We start from the raw sequence: 20232 nt of genomic DNA on the forward strand, positions 1-20232 counted from the left end.
AACTGCAACTGACAAAACAACTCCTAACAGTTAATGCTGTTAATATTTGCACTTTCCTGTAAAAGAAAATGTTTCATATTTTTAAAGCAGGTCAGCAATACTAAGCTGCAATGGAGAAAGAGCATTGAACAAGTGTAACTTTGCTTGCTTTCATCTTACACTTTGATTATTCACGTTTTCATCTGTGAAATCTTCTTGTTACTATGTGGTTCACTGAAGATATATCTCAGAATACAGCATTACACTGGAATTCTTGTTGTGACCCATGTAATCTATAGTATTTCTGATTCTGCAGAGTGATATTCACTGAACCAGGAACCTACAAGAAGAGTATGTGAAGAGGGCAAAAAAAGATTTTACTGAGAAGTTGGATTGATTTAAAAGAAATATATGCTGACCATTAACCACAACATGGTTACAGAAATAACTATCATAGATGTTTATCTTTCACTACATTTTAACTTTTACTCTTTTTTTTTCTTGTAAGATTTATTAATTGTATGGGTGAGCCATTTCATGAACTTTACTAAAAATATTCTCATTAGTGTCCTGGTGTTCTTCAAAGACTCGGCTGTGTACCTAAGATCATTACTTCCACAAATTCATTACAATCTTCCCTCAAAGTAGTTACCCCTGAATCTGCTCTCAGTTTTAAGCTCTGTATACTAATCCATTAATATATTTATATTCTTGTTAGTTTACATATGTAAGATAAAAATATCCATGCACAGAAAAGCTATACTTGGAGATTTGGATTTTGGTATGGCAGGAAAATTACATTATTTCAAACTGGATTAATGATCTCTTCGTACTTGAGTTAAGTACTTAGGCATTTATAAGCAGGTCTTATTTTCCATTATGACATGAGATGACTGCTCCTTGGCCTCTGCAAGGACATTAGTATTTCCAAAGAGATGAGAAATTAATAATTTGGGGGAAGAATATCAGTATTGCCTTCTGAATAAATTATGGACCAGCCATCTAAAGTGATGGGCTTCAGAGATTCAAATCTAAGTGAAATCCCAATGAGGGATTTGATTTTCAAGTTGCACATCCCCAAATCTTAATCTTTTCCTGTGAAAGGAAACTTAAGAACACAGAGCTTTTGTATTTAAAAAAAATGGATCATAACTAGCTATTGAGGAAGTAGGTTGATAGCTTTGAGAGACTTTTAAAGAAATAAATCATGTGGAGGTGACCCGACACAGGTCACCTAAATATGTAGTTTTCTGTGTTTTTTATTTCTATTTGCTTGTTTTGAAGAGCCTTGAAAGTATGTTTTTACATCTGTAAGTATTTTAAATGTACTTTCTTTTTATGTTGTGTTTCAAGTAATTCAACCTAAATACATATATAACTTTTTGTATTCCTTAGTCTTTGAACATGAGTGTCCTCTAAAGGTGGGTAATGATCTGCATTTGTGGTTCCTCATACAGTTTGGAGTATTCCAAGCGATAAAAGTAGGTAGCAATACAGAGATAGGTGTGAAAGAAATGTCGTCTTTGATACAGTCATGACTGTTGTTAGCAAAGGAATTCCTTGGCATGTAGCAACAGCACCTGAATCCTGACAGCAGTAGAATTAATTACATCCCTAAATCCTGAATCTTCATTATGGATCATTTCTGATTAAAACCTTAAACAGAGAACATATAAAACAGTGATGAAAATTGGTCCTCCAAACAATGAGGACCTATACACAATATAAATACACATACACATATGTATATACTTATGACTGAATTTAGCGTTTGTCCAAAAACAGCATGGCTTTCACTAATACACTTAAAGCCTAAATGAACAAAATAATGCTGCCTCCTCCTTCTCTGCTCTTCTGCGTTACTCTCCCCAAATGATTCCTGATTTGGGATGCTGGTGATAGTAGTGGAAGTAAAGATTCAGCTACATTTTTATCCATCGCTTGCTGGTCACCTGTAACTTTCTAACCAAATTTGGCTTTTTAAGGCACTTAGAATATGTTTAAGTTATACATAACGTTTTTGTAGAAAAAGTCAATCATTGTTTACAACCAGGTTATGAAGTGTCATTTATCCAAGATGTGTTCTTATAAAGAAACATTTAAATTTTGAGTGTTGTACTTTCAGACAAATTCTCATACTGTTGCTCATGTTGTGCTGTCCTTTATTCTGCCAGAAGCGTCACTGATGTTGGTGAAATGACTGCTGGAATGTTTGTTGGTACAACGAACATCATCCTGATTTTTGAGAACTGTTTTTATGGTGCTCTTGCTTTAAAGAGAAAAGTTGTTTGTCAAGACATGCTAACGTAGCTTGGTCTGAGTCCACAGATGCTGCTCTCTGTTAAAAGCACAGACGTGCTAGACCCAGAGTGACTTCTATAAAAACTGAGTTTTGGAGTCTCTGAACATTTTATGCAGCCAATTAATAGCTGTTGATGGCTGAGACATGCGACTGCCTTGCCTGAAGTCTTAGGAAAGATATGATGGTGTTAGAATCTCTTTCCTGACTACAGAAGTTCCTCAGAGTAATAGGGGATCTTTCATGCTAAACTTTCTTTTCTAAATAGTAAAACCATAGTGTTTTAATAATGCTTATGGTTATATACCTATAAATTATGCAGAAGTGTGTATGGGGGGAGAAAGTTAAGCACCCCTCCTCAGAGCTGGATAACTTGAGATCCTAGGAAACAACAGCACTTTTTCATGAATGTGCAGAAAAAAAGAGGTTTTTTTATTATGTGTAATTCATTACAGAGGAATTCTAAACTATGTAAATGTTATGATTTATTCTAATTTTATCTGAATATGATGCCTAATATTAGGGCAGGTAGAGCACTTTATCTGATGTGCTTGTACATAAGTTACATTTAGAGAACTGAAATTTAAGATAACAAGCATCTCACATGCCACTCTTTTAAACATAAAATATCCCTACTGCTGTGTCATTAAAATGTATTTAATAAACACAGTTGTTCTGTGACTTTAAAAAAAAAAAAAAAAAAAAGATGGAATGATCCTCCCTTGCAGGTGTACTTTGTATCTCTTGTGTATAAAATTAATGTATAGAAATATTTTAGCTCACTTGAAATCAATTGTATTTACACATTACCCTAATACTAGTTTTAGAAAAACAGTGCCACACTTCAGGTATTTATTCCAAATTTGAGACCCCAAACTTACCAAATCATGTTTTTGACCTTTAAAGGAATCTGTTTCATATCGAGATTGTGTTTTTCTGACCTAAGCAAGCACTAAAGTTGTGGTGAAAGTGTCACCACAACTTATCAAGCTGCCAACTTTTATCCACTTGTATGACATTAATCTTGAAAGTTGTGAATTATAGCGTATATTTTCATGGAGAAGAATGTTGTCCTTTGTATTTAGCTTTTATTTTATTTTCTTTTTCCTAACAGAGTTCTCTACCTGACTCTTACTGTGAAAGTAGTGATAAATTGCCATGAACATAGTAAAAGAAAGTCATGTAGGCACCACACACCTCAGCTTCTTGTCTTGGGGTAGCACAGTAGATTGATATGTAAAATACTAAAAGAATAAAAATAATGGGAGTGTGGCTCACACTTTAAGAAAGTTGTGTTTATTTTCATGTTCAGTTATTGATGCCAAATGGTATCCTTGGAGCTCTTGCTGATAGTTATTTAATGCTCAGTAGATAGTTACTTATTTATTTTTGTTTTAATGAAGAAAACTCAGTATATTGTCTACCAGATACGCTATTTAGATTCTGCAAAATTGTTCCCAGACTGCCATTTTCATATAACTTTTAAAACAGGAATTACTCAGGGCTTAAACATGTTCTTTGGTATGTCTTTGCCCAGACTGAGTTAGGCAGATGTTTTACTGTATTACCTTGGGAGAAGGACTGTTTTTGGAACATTTCAATACTTTGGGCAGTGCATGCAAGGTAACTGCCTTTGTTTTCATAAAAGGTTCTATTTAAAGAATCTGCACTCCTTGATCAGACCTGGTGGATTTCCTGGAAGACAGAAGAAAGAATTTCCTGGAATAATTGCACATTGTCCCTAGAGTGAAGCATATTTCTCAGGCTCGTTTGCCACTTCACATTCCTTAGTCTAATTTCCCCTAGTACAATCTTTTCTTTTTTTAAGAAACATCACATATATATGTATACATGTCTCTGCATGTGTGTGTATACATATATATACTCCCCCTTTATGTGTGTGCATAAAAGGGGGAGCTGGAGAACATGTGACTACTTGTTTCAAATTTGCCTAGTGAAACTACTATGCAATAGGGGTAAGAGTTGCTTGCGCTTCATTTAGTAGTTGTTTTTTGCGTTATTGCACACTGTCATTTGAAGGGAAAAGGACAACTGTGCTAGCCATTGTTATGCAAGTAGCCCATTGGTACTAATAAAGTAAATAGTGTTGTATATCCTGCTAGGATGCAATTCAGATTTCAGTTTCAAAATCAGAAATTCTGTTACTTGTTTCTGATTAGTCAATACATATAGTTCCAATACAAGTGTATATCAAAATTACATGTGTTAAGTTTAACCCTAACATAAATTGCTTTTTGATTGCTTTTTATTATCATGCATTTTCCCTCTGGAGATTTTTTTTCTCCAGAAAGGCTCCTGAAATACAAATTTCACACTCAACTTCTGTCCAGTTACGTAACTTGGTAAGGCCGAGAAATACCACCATCAAGTAAGTGTCTGTTAAAGACTTCTGCTTGTCATAGGTTGATGGTGGATGTTGGCATCAACACCTCCTCACTCCTCTGTGCTCTTCTGCCTTTTTATTCCATCTTCTCCTCAACTTCTCTTACATCACTCAAGTTGGAAATGGCATTTAGCCTTTGGTTATGTTATATTAAGGAATCCCATCCCTTCCTCATCTGCTGAAGGTTTCCATTCACTCAATTAGAATCATACCACAAAGACAATTATTCAGCATTTGTCAGAGGTGAGAGGTCAAAAACCTCCAGGAAAAGGTTGGAATGATCAGGTGGGGTTAGGAGCCTCCTAAAGTAGATTTGCCCTGAACGCAGAGTTGGGTTTTTTGGTAGCTAATCTGCTCCAAGAGGCTTCTGTCCAGCTAAGTGTGACATCAGTTCTCTTTGTGGCCTCTCTGTAGCCAAAGGAATATTTAGTAGGTTGACCAGTTTATGTGCTTTTCCTTACCTCACCATTACTCCCAAATCATTTGCTGTTTGTGCTTACAGCACAAATTAATAGTTCTACCAGAAGTCTTGCTCCCTTGCCTCATTTTTCACCATGTCCCCAGCCAGAAACTGCTGTCCTTCCCAAGGCACACCAATACCTTCTTCTTGCGCATGCTTTCCTGGCGTTTCTATCAAACTCTAAATTTCTTTTCCTCTCATTCTTGACTCACATTTAATCCCGCTTAACTGGACTCTTAACCCCAGGTCCTCTACTTATACATCACCCCCTTGCAACTTTTTTCCCCAGTCTCAGGCCCTCTACTCTCAAACCTTCCACTTTCTTTCTCAGTTGAAAGCAGGTCCTAACTGGCCGCAGGTGCCCTCTCCCATCAGGAATAGGCTATCCTCCCCACTAGGCAAGTTACTACAAATACAGCATGCAGTCTCTTAAAACTTCGTATGTGTTGCTGTTTAGTGCAGAGAAGCAAACCTAGTGCCACGTATAGAAATATCTGTTCTTGAAAGCATACACTAATCAAAGGTTGCAAGATGATTTTTTTTTCCATAACTAACAAAAGGTGATAACTGATTTTCCAGAATCTGCATCTTTAAGGAAAAGGAACTCTAGTGTACAACTTGGTTAGACTCCAGACACAAGAGGAAATGGGTTATAGCAGTTGTGACTGTGCAGAGCAGATGTTTTGGTTGGACTGGCTATCAACCATCTGACTCATAATAAATTGTCAGTTCCAGTAAATTCCCAGTTTTCAATTACAGTAGGTAGGATACGAGAAAACAATGCCTTTTAGATGGTGTACTTAAAGTGTTTTTGATAATTCTCATACACAACCCATAGAAACTTTATGAAAACATGAAGTATTTTGCAAAGGGAGCAGCAGTAAGCATTGAAGTGTGCTTTTGAATGTAAATTTAGTTTAATATGAATGAAAGCTAACAAAAATGGTTGTTTAAACAGTGCTAAGGTATACAACTAGAAGTAAGATTTTTAAGTTTTACCTTTAAGCCTTGTAATACCTGATGTCTTTCTTGAGCTTCTGAGGGAAAAAAAACATTTTCTTAATGTTTTAAAACTAGCTTTTCATCTGTTCTGTGCTATATTTGTATTTTCACATGGCCTTTCTTTTTGAGTTTGTAAAATAGATATTTATTGACCCTTTCATCTGCACTGGCTGGATAGATAAAGGGTAAATGAGTTTTTTATAATGTATTCAAAAGCTAAAAAATTACACTTTTCTTTGTGGAATTGTTATTTATTGTTGTAAGCTGTTATTAAAAGGTCTTTGCAATAAAAAAAACCTACGGATTGAAAATCTTTTTTAGTTTCTTTTTCTGCGTTTGTTACCACATTGCTTTTTTATGTATTCTTTTGCAGTTCCACAGCAGTTTGGAGGTCTTAGTTAAAGATCAGTCTATACCGTGCAAAGTATTCTGTAAACAGAGAAAAAACTTTGCAGTTTTTGTGGCAGACCACTATTTATTTTCTGTGTTAAATGGAGTATCCTTTTTTTGTTTGACTTTTTATGTCATGAAAGAAGATTTTTAAAAATAAGTATACGATAACGAGATGGCAGAAAGACACCCTGAAAACTCTGATTTGGATCTTTTTTATTGTAATGTGCTAGGGTTTCTTTTAATAGCAATCATGAGGCTGTTACGGAAAACGTAATAGGTATTCATTATCACATGGTTAACTAATAATTTCAAATATTTTTACAAACATTCAATTTTTGAACCTCAAAATTGCTGTGGCCCAGGACGTATTCTCCATTCTGCTGAAGTTCAGTACTAGTAATACCTTCTGTAAAGCCTTGTGTGGAAAAAGTTCTCTGGGTATAAAATGGTGCTTTAACTTGGCAACTCCAGCCTTGGATACTAATCTTCACATGAAATAGCCATTCTAAATTTGTACCACATCTATTTTTCTTCTAAAATTTAAAATTATTTGTTTTAACAAAATCCTGTAACATTGAGTGCTGTGTGTTAAATAAAAATTATGAAAAGGAACATAACTACTTAAATATTAAAAATGTATCGTGATTTGAGTTCAAAAGCTTTTTTTTGTGAAAGAGAATAATACTGAAGAAGCAACTGGGTGCAACTCTTTCTTCTGAAGCTAACTGAAAAATAAAAAGTTAAAATAGAGGTGATTTTGCTTTTTTTATTTGTTTAAATCTGGCCTGTTCTTTGAGGAAGAATATACATGCTGAAAGTGGAAACAGGTAGACACTGTCTGGTTAGAATTTGGTAAGGAACATAAAAACTAGCTTTGCCCTTGGATTCTTGGGGCGAAGGAAGGATATCAACCTCTATTCTCAGGAAATGTCATTGCTTAGTAGTACAAAGATGCATCATCTTGCCTAGTCATTAACATGCTTTTAGGGATGACTGAGAGAGATATCACTGAAGGAGTTAAATTGTGACTGGCACAGACAACATCAAAAAGGTCTATTAATTTAAAAGGCTTTCCACACTTGAAGTCCTGTGTTTTCAGTTCACTTTTGTAAATGGCAGTTGTAACAGACATACTAGGGTTGAATGGAGTCCTACTAAGCAGGTTCTTGCATAAATAAAAGTAATAAAGTGCATTCTGAAAGAAATAAATAGTATGGTGTCAAATATAAAGGGACTTCATCATAAATCTCTGTATATCTGTGGCCAACTGAGCAATCAGATTGACCAGCTTCATAGTATTCATATTCATAATACTGCAATACATTTCTTTTTAAAAACCTATCGGATTTTTTTTTTTTACACTTCAATTTTTGTTTCTTAGGTACATGAGACAAAATTGCATACCCATTTGAAAACTAGTGGTTATAGAAGAATGCCAGTTTCTTTACTCAAACTTTCATTGAACGGAAGCTATATGAACTGCTTGTAATGCAGTGCTGTGCTGGCAACAGTAGTTGCACTATTATTGTGTGTTATTTTCGTAAATGAAAAATGTTACATGTCCCACGTTATTGTTTGTATTGCAGACGCCAGTTTATTAAAGGTTAACATGCAAAGATGTCATGATTATTTATATAGCTCAGATTTTTTTTTTCCAGTGTGAGTCTCCATATTAAAGTAGCCATTAATGAGTGCAGGAATACAGTCTATAATAGTGTATGGGATTATGGCTGCTGTAGTAGTGTTCCCCAACCTGTCTCTTTCACATGTTTTTGCATTCGGAAATCTTTTTGATCAGTAAACATTTGGGTGGTATTCTAGAAACTGGTTATATACCACGATGTCAAACTGTGTGTGTACAAAAGCTGTGCGTCATCATCGGCATTAATACTAAACGTAAGATTAAAAACATTTGGCTGTGCCATGCAGCTTGTAAATAGCATGTATGTTATTTTCCATAAGAAGAAGTTATTTGAAAAGCATTTACGAGCAAAAAAATATGGTCTTGTAAGAACTGTACACATAAACCATGAATGTGTTATCTATATTTGTCATCACTTGAGGAATGCCTATTAAAATCTCTTTAATAATTAGCATTATTTCTTGATGTTTTAATACTTTTTTTCATTTGATTGACAATTAGCAAATTAATGGGGAAAAGGCTGTTATTACCATACTCAGCTTCAGGAGCAAAAGCTGTTCCTTATTTATAAATTTTTATTAACCAGGAAAACACATGAAATGGGAGAAGGTTATGAAGATTGCACTCTTCAGATGTGCATTTGCATGTTTGAAAATGGCTTTGTAAGCTGTGATGGTTCTTGTAGATCATAGGATCACTGGGAAACATAATATTAAAAGTAACATTGTGGGTCATGAGGTCCTGTCCCCTGCTATTACAGGCAACCATGTCATATAATCCTATCCATAAACTAATCATTCCTCGTCAGGAAAGCCATTAGTTTTTGTCCTCACTAGTCATATGGAGTGTTGTCCCATAACTTAAGTGCTTGAACGTTTAAAACCATATGCTAATTTCCAGTCTAAGTGTGTCCATGACCATTTCATAGGCATTTCTAGGCGTACACTTTTATTTCAGCCATCAGAACAGAGCTGCACATGAAGGCAGAATTTAAGAAAACATTGTCAGTTCTCTCTTATTTTTCACGTAAGACAATCAGGCCTTTCTAAGGCCCATTCTTCCCTGCAGCTTATAATTAAGCTTTTCAGAAAAGCATGTTGTGCTTTGCACGTAATAGCTAATATGCAGCCAGTCTCTGTGGACATCAACTGTTTCAGTCCTGCCAGAGCTTTGAGTGGCATGAGATCCTCTTCCTGAAACCATTCAACAGTCACTTTTTTTTCTTTTTTTTTTCTTTTCGGCTTGAGCAGGATCTCCTAACAATGTTTAAGTGGTTTGCATGTTCCTTCCTCACAGCTGTGCGTGTGACAGACCATATCAGGGCATGCTGCACCATGTTGATCCTGCTATGATACATGTCTGCTGGGTTATCTATTTCCTTGCATATTTTTCCAAAATGGATAAAAACAAATGCATCTTGGCAAGTTACTATGTGCACAGATATGTTGAAGGGCTTCTGTTTGTGAGCTGCAAGTGGCACCATATTACTTGTTGTAAATAAAAGTCACTGTACTGCTAACTCATCACTTTCTAACTACAGGTCAAAGGCTCGAATGGGGTTGCGTGTAGCAGAAGTTCAGTTGTTTGTGCTATATATGATTTATGAGTCGGAGAGATGTCAGGTCATAACCAGAAACAATTTGTCCTACCTGATCCCAAAATTATAGCTGGTGGTTGTCATACAAACAAGGCCTAAATTGTGAGTGCACTAAGGTTGTCTGTCATGGTATTTAATGTGGATTTTTTTTTTACGGTAGTTCTTAGATTATGCAGTCTTTTATGAAAATAATGCAGGGGTTTAATTTGCAGGAAACTCAGGAACAATGGCTTCCAGATAAAAACTTTTGACTGCAAAACACTTCTCTATTCCTAATAGAATTAGGAATCAAGTACAACAAAGTTTGGGCCATACACTACTTTGAAAAATAACAAATATAAAATCTGAGTTTGTAATTCAGTGATGTTATAACAAAAAAGTTCGTTGGTGTTTTCATCAGTTGTTATGTTAAAACTAAAATTCTTAGTAATGACACCTGTATCTTTACTGAAATGTGTATTTCAGCCAGTGGAAGCAAAGATATGTATGTATGAGTGTGCTCTTGCTAATGCAGTAATTTTATTTTGATACTTTAAAGGAAATTGAGCAGTTCAGAATGTCTTCTGCGTACTAATAAAGTAAGAAGGGATATATTTGCAACCTGTTTTTAAATGGTCACACTCTAGATCCCCCCCTTAAGTGTCTCTTGAATGGCTATTTGACTATAATTAGTTATCTGTAAGCTTAAAAGTATTCAGTTTGTTATCTGTCACTTTATATGTAATTATATGTATTTTTATGTACAGGATGTGAATGAAGATCCTGGAGAAGATGTTGCACTTCTTTCAGTTAGTTTTGAGGATGCGGAAGCTACTCAGGTTTTTCCTAAGCTGTATCTCTCCCCACGTATTGAACAGTAAGTGACACAGTTTTTACTGGAGTGTTCTTTTCATTTCTTCTCTGAGCTTTTTATTTTTTTCTCATTTTTGTAAGAAATATTGTGATGGATGAGTGATAATGTCATATTGCTTTCAATCATAATAATGGTGTGGGTGTATGACCTGATCACTTACGAATGAAGAAAAGTCACTGGGTACATATAATATTCTTTTGCATACTAATCTATGAAAAACATCCTGTGTTTTCCTGTAGCAACATATTCTGAAGGCTTCCTCAGCGCCCAGAGGAATATTTATTTTTGTAAATGCTTTAAGTGGGGGAATATCTACTACTTTTTTTTTTTTCATTTTGGGGAGGGCAAATTATATATATGTATAGATAAGTGATATTTTTCAATAAAAAATTGTTGCAGAAGCCGAATGGCTTTATTAACTGTTTTTGGAACTTGCAGCTTTGATAAGTTAGTTCTTCTAGGATTGTATCTCAATATTTTGTTTTAACATCTTTGGACCATACAGTTAGTAAACAGATTTGCTAATAAGCTAATTTTTACTCCTAAAATGGAAGGGTCCAGATGAGAAATCTGTCTACTTTCATTAGATTTCTCTTCTTCCATTTCTGGAATTAAGAATGTCCCAGTGCTGCTCCTCCCCTTCAGTATTTCAGTCTTATGTCTGCTTCAATATGTTATCACAGTGGCTTCAAGCTTTGAAGTGACTTTTTCTTAGGGTAAGTTGGAAGTTGCTATAGTGCAAGGCCACATTTTGCACTGCACCTGACAATGGAGCTTTCCTTGTTTAATACCTTGAAGGGAGCTTCTAGTGTTCGTAGCACTCTTAATGAGGAATATTGAGATTTTTTTTGTTTTGATGTGAGAGAGGGTGAACTACTTGCCCAAATACAATTCTGGAATATGCATTAAGGAAATTGTGGTGGGTGTTGAGCTGTAAAAATTTTATTTGATTTTTAAAAAGAGCAAAGCAATTATCATCTTATTTTTTGTTGCTTAGCATTTGTTTCTTTAGCTATATTATTGCAAAAAAGTAAGTACATTAGAGTTTTCAAGTATCCAGCAGTCAAATTAAGCTAACATTGATTTCAGTGATGCTTTGTTTTTCTGGTCAATACCGCAATGACTTTCCTTTGAACTGGTGAAAACACTTGGGTAGAGAAGAAAAGACAGAAAAGTACTGACTACCACAGTTTTATAATATCTCAGTAATAATGCCTAGTGTGAGTAAAAGGACGTGGTAGCTTGATATTTTAGTCAAAAGGGCTTTGGTCTGGATAAGTCGATAGATGCAATTTAAGAAAAAAAGATCAAGATTTGATTTAACTAAAGGCATAAGGCTTCCCAGATATTTTATTTAAGAAAATGCACACACACCCATGCAAATAATACATAGAGCAGCTTTTGCATTTTCATATTTTTTTATCAATTCCCTAATTTGTGTTAACATCATTGAAGAGAATAATTGTAGTCAAACATGTAATTATCCTTCCATGTTGCAAAGAATTCTTCTGCTCAGCTGCTAGTAGAAAGGAATGGGCTGTCACTAATTTCGATTGTATTTTCAGTTCTAGTCACATGTTAACTCTTAATTGTATTTCAGGCCACCCAGATATGTCTAGGTGGCCCATATGCTAACAAATGCATTGCTTATTTTCCCCTTTCCAACAGTGTCTTTAGAAAGATATTAGCACCTTGAGACCAAGTAGTGTCAATACAAAAACATATTTTGTTTTCCTAAAAATAGCAGGTTTTCTTTCAGTACCCTAAAGTATGTCTGATTTTAAATGTGTGATGTGGAGGCAGCGTCACAAAGTGGTACGTGAGATGTCTGACATAACTCGTTCATTGCTTTGTCATGTATAGTCATTTTAAAATCTAGCCAATAAACCCTGAAGTTCAATGCCAGACCACCTCATGTTATCTCTGTAAGATACTGCAATTGGAAAGCCTAGATCTAACTTATTCTGTCCTTGTGCATTTGTATGGTGTTCATCGTGGCATCTAGGCACTGGTAATCTGTAATATACCGAAGGGTTGAGAGAGAGAGCGAGAGCAAGAGGGAGCAAGCAATTATGATTCAGGTTTTCTCTGTTAACTTTTTAGAATAACCTACCTCAGTGTTACTTTAATGAGCTTCTCTTGTTTTATGGCATAAAGTCTCTCCTTTTCAATGTGAGTAGGTTTGCTTAATTTTGAGCTAGTGCATCTTCCTTCATTCTACTGGCTACTTTTCATGTGGTGTGAGAAAATTTATAGTTAAATTTTCAGTACTTAATTTTGACTGAGCTTTAATAACAAAGAGATATTTGCCATTTGTTTTTTCCCCAAAACCAATCTCTGTTCTGTTTAGCTGAGCCTGACAGTCTAGATATTTAACTTTCCAATGTTTGGGAACTGAAGCAACAATGCATACTTCTTTTTTGCTAAAAGTACAAAAAGCCTCAAGAAGCTCTAAGGATTAGTTTAAAGACATGAGGCCATGACATGTTACATTTGAATTGTGTTCTGCTATAAAAGTTCTTTCCTCCTGCTAACAATAATTGCAAATATAAGCAAATTACCAGCGTATTTTCTATTCAGCAGATTTTGAGGTGGAGTAAGTAATAGTTGTCAGTTCCCCACATAACATTCCACAGTTTATGATAAAACAGGAAAAAATATCAAATTCCCACAATTATTCTGTTAATATTAACTCTCTTCACCTTAGCAAGAATGAGCAAGCAAGAGTGGCATTTTCCTGATGTATGAAAAAGCTCTTTCAGATACAAATGTTTCAACTTTGGAGAGAAAGAAGAGTAAAGGGCCTGTTTGTGTAAATGAATTATCTCCAACTTTCCGAAGAGATTCACTGCTTTTGTGCTACACCAAATAAACGTGCATTCCCACATTGCATTTTCTAAAAATATGTTGCTTACCCACAGATCTTTTCAGCGAATTTGAACCCTCGCAATATGAATATAGTGTTTTTGCTTTGAATTGTTGTAAAGCACATTTGGTCTATTTTTAGGTGTGTCGTAAACATAATACTAGTAAGACTTTCTGACTGCTCTGCGTATTTTGACATAGACTTTTACAGGGATTTACAAAATCAGGGAAATACCCGCTTTTTACAGTTTGGGATAAAGATGCTAAGATCAGGCGGCTGGAAAAGCTCACATATTAAGGAAGAAGGCAAAAGTGCAGTAGAAAAGTATTGTGGCTCATTCAAATCACTGTCAGCGTTCCATTGACTTCCCCAATGCAGTGTCTAGCTGCAAGTGTTAAGTGCAATTCTTACAGTTTAAAAAAAACAGAAGCACTTGTGTTGATTAAAAAAAAAATCTCGGCAATAATTAATCATCACTACATAGGGTTTGATTTTTTTTCATTAAAACTTTTTACTTTGAAACATTCCTTTTGTTTAAAAGTTGGTTGTTCAAAACACATTAACAGCAAATTCTAGTTAATGTTTGCTTAACTAGGAACTGATCATTTAAAAAAAATCTTTCATTTTATAATTTTACTTAAGAATTCTTCATGTTCTTTATTGTAATACATCAATAAACAGATACAGTGCCAATAATAATTGCTCTTAATGATTTCAAAAATGAGTTTAAGTTGAAATGAAACCTGATGTGATATTTATGATAAGAAGTTTGCACAAAAACTACTGTCACGACTGTAATACAACAAAAACAAGTTTCTGCATACCTTCTGAGGAAATGGTGAGCTGGGAAACCCCACAGACTGACCACCCACCATGAGAGGGTGGTGGTTGGTTGCATCCATGAGTGTGGCTCTCCAGCTAGTCCTGCTTCTCCTTCCACCTTGGGAAATGCAGCTGGTCACAGGGTGCTGTTTATCCCCAGCTGATGGCTGTTACACTTTGGGGAAAGGCTCAGAGAGCTGAGGAACATCAGTACCTGAGGCCACTCACTTGCTAATGCACTTGACCACTGCCCTCTTCCTACTGCTAGATGGGCACAGAAGGATTTGGGAGCTTCTTCTGCACAATAAGCAATTGCTGGGCTGTTTACCTGTTATGTCTCTATCATGTATTTCTGTGCTTTATTCATAAAATCTTAGTCCTGTCAGTTGAAAGCTTCTTGCTAGCTCAGACTTATCTTTCTCAGTGAAAGTATGGTAGATATTTGCATGAAAGAAAGTTTTTAATAAAAAAAATCTGTCATATTTTTGCTTTCCATTTCTTTAAAGTAACCAGACTCTGAATCCAAGGAATCAGTAAGAAACTGAACAGCTAATTTCTGTACTAATGCTTAAAATGTGTGTCAGCATTCTACACATTAATGTAGATTAGAAATGTTCTTTTTTAAAAAAAGTCGTGATGTATTTTGTTTTTCATCATGAATGGTTTTTGGTAAAGAAAATAAATGTGAACCAAGACAAACCAATTTAAAAAAAAAAAAAAGATACAAGGGTAGAAGCACTGTTGCTCAGTTAATGCTGTGTTCCCTGGATTCACAGAAATAATCCTTTAATAAACACTGTTGTTCTGGAGGGCTTTTCTCTGATATATATGCAGACGTGAATATGCTAAGAAAACCAGCTGTCAGTAGAACTTGTTTTGCTTTAATGGCTCAGGCTCCATGCTTTAGGGACTATAATGGTCATTTTTTTACTGGTCTGGGAGCTGTGCCAGAGGGTTCTTCGTGACTGAGGGTGAAATTCCAAGTTTGGTGACTGTGCTTAACCTTTCATATGGGCAGGGGAAAATCATGAGAACCTAGTCTTAACTTTTAGACTTTGAATGTTTCCATATATCTTTTTTCACTGAGGAAAAAAATTGAAGAGAAAATTTAAAATATGTGTATATTTCCTTTGAGATAGTGGTTCTTACGGCCGTGAGACTCACCTTTTCTGTGTTTCCCATCTTTTACCTATCCTTTCTTCTACAGGTGCTGGGAGTTGGAGGAAGAGACTCATAGAATATTATCTATTTTACAATGCTGTCTAGAACTGCCTTTCAGTAAATTTGAGATGTGGAGGTGGCAGAGGTACTGTGAAGGGTTTCACCTTTAATGTTGGTATGCCATGCTCGTTAGCACACTTCATTAAATAAGTACATTGTCTCTAAATGATTGATCATATTTAAGCCTCTGTCTGTCTTTATAGAAGGCAGAAGTGAGAAGGTCTTATATTTGGCATATCAAAATATGTTTATTCATCTGAGTTGATGATTTCTGTCAAACTGTTAATAGACCATCAATTCAGTCCATGACTTCTCCTTCAAATTCCAGAGCATCTTTGCAGACACAGGAAGCAGGAATGTCTGTTGCTTTGCAGGGCTTAATCTTCCATGAAGCCTAGCCTGGTTGTGTCTCTCTATGTAATGTTTGGCCGGTGGTACCTCCTGCCTGCTGCCCTTGCCAGGCTCCCTCATCAGATCTTCTTGAACTGTAGCCAGTGCCATAACCTGACTTTTCAGTCTATCTCTGCTTTGCAACTCTTCCTGTGTCCCAGAGACTGACTCGTACTGTGTTCGCATGTGTTCAACCATACCAGCCGTTCCTTCCAGTCCTTTTTTCTGAGAACAATTAGTGTAAACAGAGTTGTAAAAGAATGAAGTTTCTGTTTCCACCATCTAAATGATACTTTAATGCTGGATATGTTGTTGAGTGTTTGAGTTACTGATACTTTTAAAATGATTTTATTTCAGTTAGAGACTAAACAATTAGACATAATCATTGAGGCATGAAATGCTTGAGACAATTCTGTGGGACTGAATTCGTTGCTAGGTAATGAGGTGTCAGTTTCTTTGTGTATGAGATAACAGGCAGTTGTCGGTGTGATGCACACTTTGTGGTAATCCAGATTCACTATTCTCAGGGCAAAACTTTAGAGCTGACTGTTAGGGAGAGAATCTAATTCTGTGCTTCGAAGAAGGTTTAAAGAGTAGAAGGGTTTCATTAATGTGTTTGAAGTTATGGATGTTTTTTCTCAATAATATGGGGACAGCCTTCTTTTCAAGTTATTATACGTTTTTGACATACAGGCAATATTGTATAGTGACATTGTGTGACTGTCAGTGGTGGTGATCATTATCACTAATGTATTTTAAATTCAGTGTGTAAAAGTATGTGGTAGAGAGTTTAGTTATGTATGCTGGAAGCCCTTGGGAGGTACGCATTCTTAAGAGTGATGCCAAGGTTCCCTGTATTTTTTTTTTTTTTAACTCCATCTCATTTAATTGTTTGCATGACAATAATGGAATTGTAAGTCCCCTGGTGGGGCTCAGAATATATAGACTTTCATGGTTTTTTGTCTTTCTAGAGATTTGGTTACATTTCTTTTAGAAAGTCAGTCTTTACTGATAGGACTGTGTAACTTGACAGGCTGTGTGTACGTTTATTTTAAGATGTAATACACTTATGTTAATATATTTTAATTACTTTACCCCTTAAAGGATTTTCTTGTATAGCAGAAAAATGTGTAGAAAATTGTATAAATAAGAAATTACAACAGACAACAGAAATTTGATTTAGGATCACCCTCTCCAACTCCCTTTTTCTGCATCCTTCTGACTAGATTGGAGTGCTCTACATGAATTTCAGTAGTTGTAAACACATTTTGTTTCCTTTGAATACAAATCTTTCTATTAAGATGTTGCATTTTTTCACTTGTATACATTTCCTTTTCTTTCAGGATATCCTAATTAAACATACCATTCTGTTTCATATTATATTGTCATATGCTGTGTATATACTGTGTTTCATTATAATAATCCTTGTTTTTATATAGACAGTTCTAAATACTGTTATAGAACTGTGTTTCTAAAATATCCTGTTCAGCATTTTTCAGTGTGGCTTCACTGCTTTTCAGTGACTTGCTCTCCTAGAAAGAGTGATAATGGAGGGGAAAAAAAGGGAAGAATAATTTTTCCTTTGGACATCAGACATTACTGTTCATAAAGGGGTTCTTGGTTCTTGATTGTTGCCTGTATCTTTAGGCTTGTATCCTTGCACAGTGAGATTGTCAGCAGCAGTTTGAATTAGTCAAAATGGATTCTAGTAAGGACATTGAAAATTTACTGTTTTCTCAGTGAATAGCTAGGCCAATACATAGTACTTCTGAAATCCTAGCCTTTATTTGCAATAGAGTATTTTGTAAATTATTTTCTAGGAGTTGCTTAAATTGTTAAACCTTTACTTTGACACTTAAATTCATTTTAATTTTACAAAGGCACTCATTTTTTCTTGAGACATCAAACATTTTTGGCATTTTTATTACCTCTGTTGGTCATAGGGCTTGGGGGTTTGGGGGATATTTTTATTGCCACTCTGGCATCCCAGATATAGTACTTCAGTGCCATTCTCAGATACTTCCTCAATCCATTAGTGTTTACATTGCAGATTTTATCTTCCCTTTCTGAAAAAGTTTTTGTAGGAGAAAGGAAGGCTGCTGAGCAGAATCAATCCATGTTAGTAACGCTAAGCTGTCTGTCAGGATTTTTTCTTGCCTGTGACTTAGTAGGAAAGTTTTATTTTATTTGTTTTTCTGTCTATGACCTCTTGTTCTAAGGGACAGTGTGGAACACTCTAGGGCCAACTTTAATTCCCCAAAGTAATTTCCGTAAAAATAATCAGACTGACCAGAAAATTTTGAAACAAGTGTCATCTTTTTTTATTCTGTGATTTGTGAATATGGCAGGAATAGAGAAAGCAGGAGGGTGTGTTCAGTGGGGTTAAATGCTACCCTAAGAATTTCCTCACTAGTATTAGTTAAAATTCCTAAGAATTCCTAACTAGAAATTTCTTGCAAATGCAGTGTAAAAATCAGGTTCTTCCTGAATTGTAAAATTTATACATAGGGAAACTTAATTTGGGGGTTGTCTAGGACTCTTGTCTCTAGGACTGAGTTAATTGCAGTTTGATGGAAAGCATGCCTTTGTCAAATACTTTGTTAAAAAAAGAAAAACATTAAATATGGAGTTGCTGGAAAATTACAGAGAAGCAGTGAAGTTCCTCTGTCGTGAAGCATGCTGAGTTCCACAAACTGTCTTTTTGGAATGAAATACCTCTCCTTATGGAAGAAAAATACTTCAAAATTACTGACTGCATCAGATTTAAAAATTATCCAACGAGTCTCAAAATTCTGCCAATTTATCTTTAAATGTAAGCACATGAGTGGGTCATAGAGTTTTTTCGTTAAACTCAAAGCTGAGCTTTTGCTGTATATGTATTCTGTGTATTAAATACCAAAACTGACAAACAGTAGGTATAAGTTAATTAAAATTTGTCTTCACAGCAAATGCAGTGAGTATAGAAAGGCATGTTTACTCAACAGTTATGAAAAAACGAGTTTCCTAGAGTAACCTTTGAATCTGCTTTTGTTGCTTTGTGTGTTTCTTTCCAGCTCTTGATGTAAATCCAAACCCACTACTACAGAGCATGATATCATCTTCTTTTGACAGAAAACACCTTACTGATGCTGATTTTTGCATAGTTGGGATATGTGGCTTGCTTTCTGAATGTGATGACTAAATCATTTGTTTTCAGAGAATAACTTCTCTGTAATTGCAGTCTGCACTTTATGGTGCTCTATCTTCTGACTTTTTCTATTTTATTATTTAGAACTGTTAACAAAGTTCGCTCCTTTTTAATGCTTCCTCCCAGATGGTTGCGTTCATTGATGTGCAGATCCCTGAAAACTTGGAAGCGAAGAGCTAAGAGTTTTCAAACATAAACTTCTAAAAACTGTAAAACACAGAATTAAGATATATGTCAAACATGTCAGTTCTGATTGCCTCTGTTACTTTTTTCTTCCCTCCAATCCTGAAGGGCTGGCACTAGCCACCAGGAATCACGCTGCAGCTGCCGTCATTTCATCCGGTTTCTGATCGGCATGGCAAGTTTAGACTGAGGAGCATGACAAAATTGGTGTGATGCAAGGAAACTGTTGAGCAGGAGGGAGACCATACATGAAGTGGTGAAGGAATCTTGGCCTGAGGTCCCTGATGTCTGTGTGATCAAAAGAAAGGATTGAAATAGGTCCTTGGAGATTACCAGAATTCATCAGTTCAGCACTGAGTTTGTAGGTTGTGTTGATAGTGGTTCGGAGAGCTTTCTGGCCATGGCTTGCCAGTATGGACGTGGAATGCAACAGTTACCTGTGGATTTAATGGCCAGTTTATTTTCAGCTGTGTTGAATTAGGCATTATAGAAGAGCACTAAATGTAGTTAGGTTGTCTTAACTTAGAATTAATAAAGACTCTGTAATAGTAGTCTTTCTAAATTTTGTGTTGATGGGGGATTTTTTATTAGCAGCAGAAATTTTTGGGAGTGGTAATTTATGCAGATCACAAATTCAGCACGTGTGGCTAGTTAATGCATAGCACTTATACGGTACACTAGCGGTCATTTTCATTATACTCTTTGAGAGAAACAGAGACAGGTAATGTAAATTGCTGTTATCACCAAGGAAGTCAGTGGCAGGGCTACTAAGAGAAGGCAAGTCTCCTGTCACGTAGTCCACGGCTTCCTGCACTGGGTCACGTTTGGGCTGTCTAATCTTTCTATCCTGTATGCTTGTCTAAACTGAAAACAGATAAAACAGATGTTCCAGCATAGATAGCTACATCTATGGAACGAGCGAGTTTAGACACCC

At 35.6% G+C, this 20232-nt stretch overlaps 1 protein-coding gene across 6 annotated transcripts in view; it reads left to right on the forward strand.

Moving 5' to 3' along the window:
• The window catches only part of BABAM2 (BRISC and BRCA1 A complex member 2), a 182231-nt gene that overhangs the window by 84218 nt on the left and 77781 nt on the right, over positions 1–20232 (forward strand). For all 6 annotated transcript variants that reach the window (XM_064509548.1, XM_064509545.1, XM_064509546.1 and 3 more), the window contains one exon: positions 10523–10632. In XM_064509548.1, coding sequence (XP_064365618.1) covers positions 10523–10632 — 110 coding nt within the window. The remainder of the gene's footprint in view (positions 1–10522; positions 10633–20232) is intronic.

This window comes from Dromaius novaehollandiae, chromosome 3, assembly GCF_036370855.1.
Source record: "Dromaius novaehollandiae isolate bDroNov1 chromosome 3, bDroNov1.hap1, whole genome shotgun sequence".
Classification (NCBI taxonomy): Eukaryota; Metazoa; Chordata; class Aves; order Casuariiformes; family Dromaiidae; genus Dromaius; species Dromaius novaehollandiae.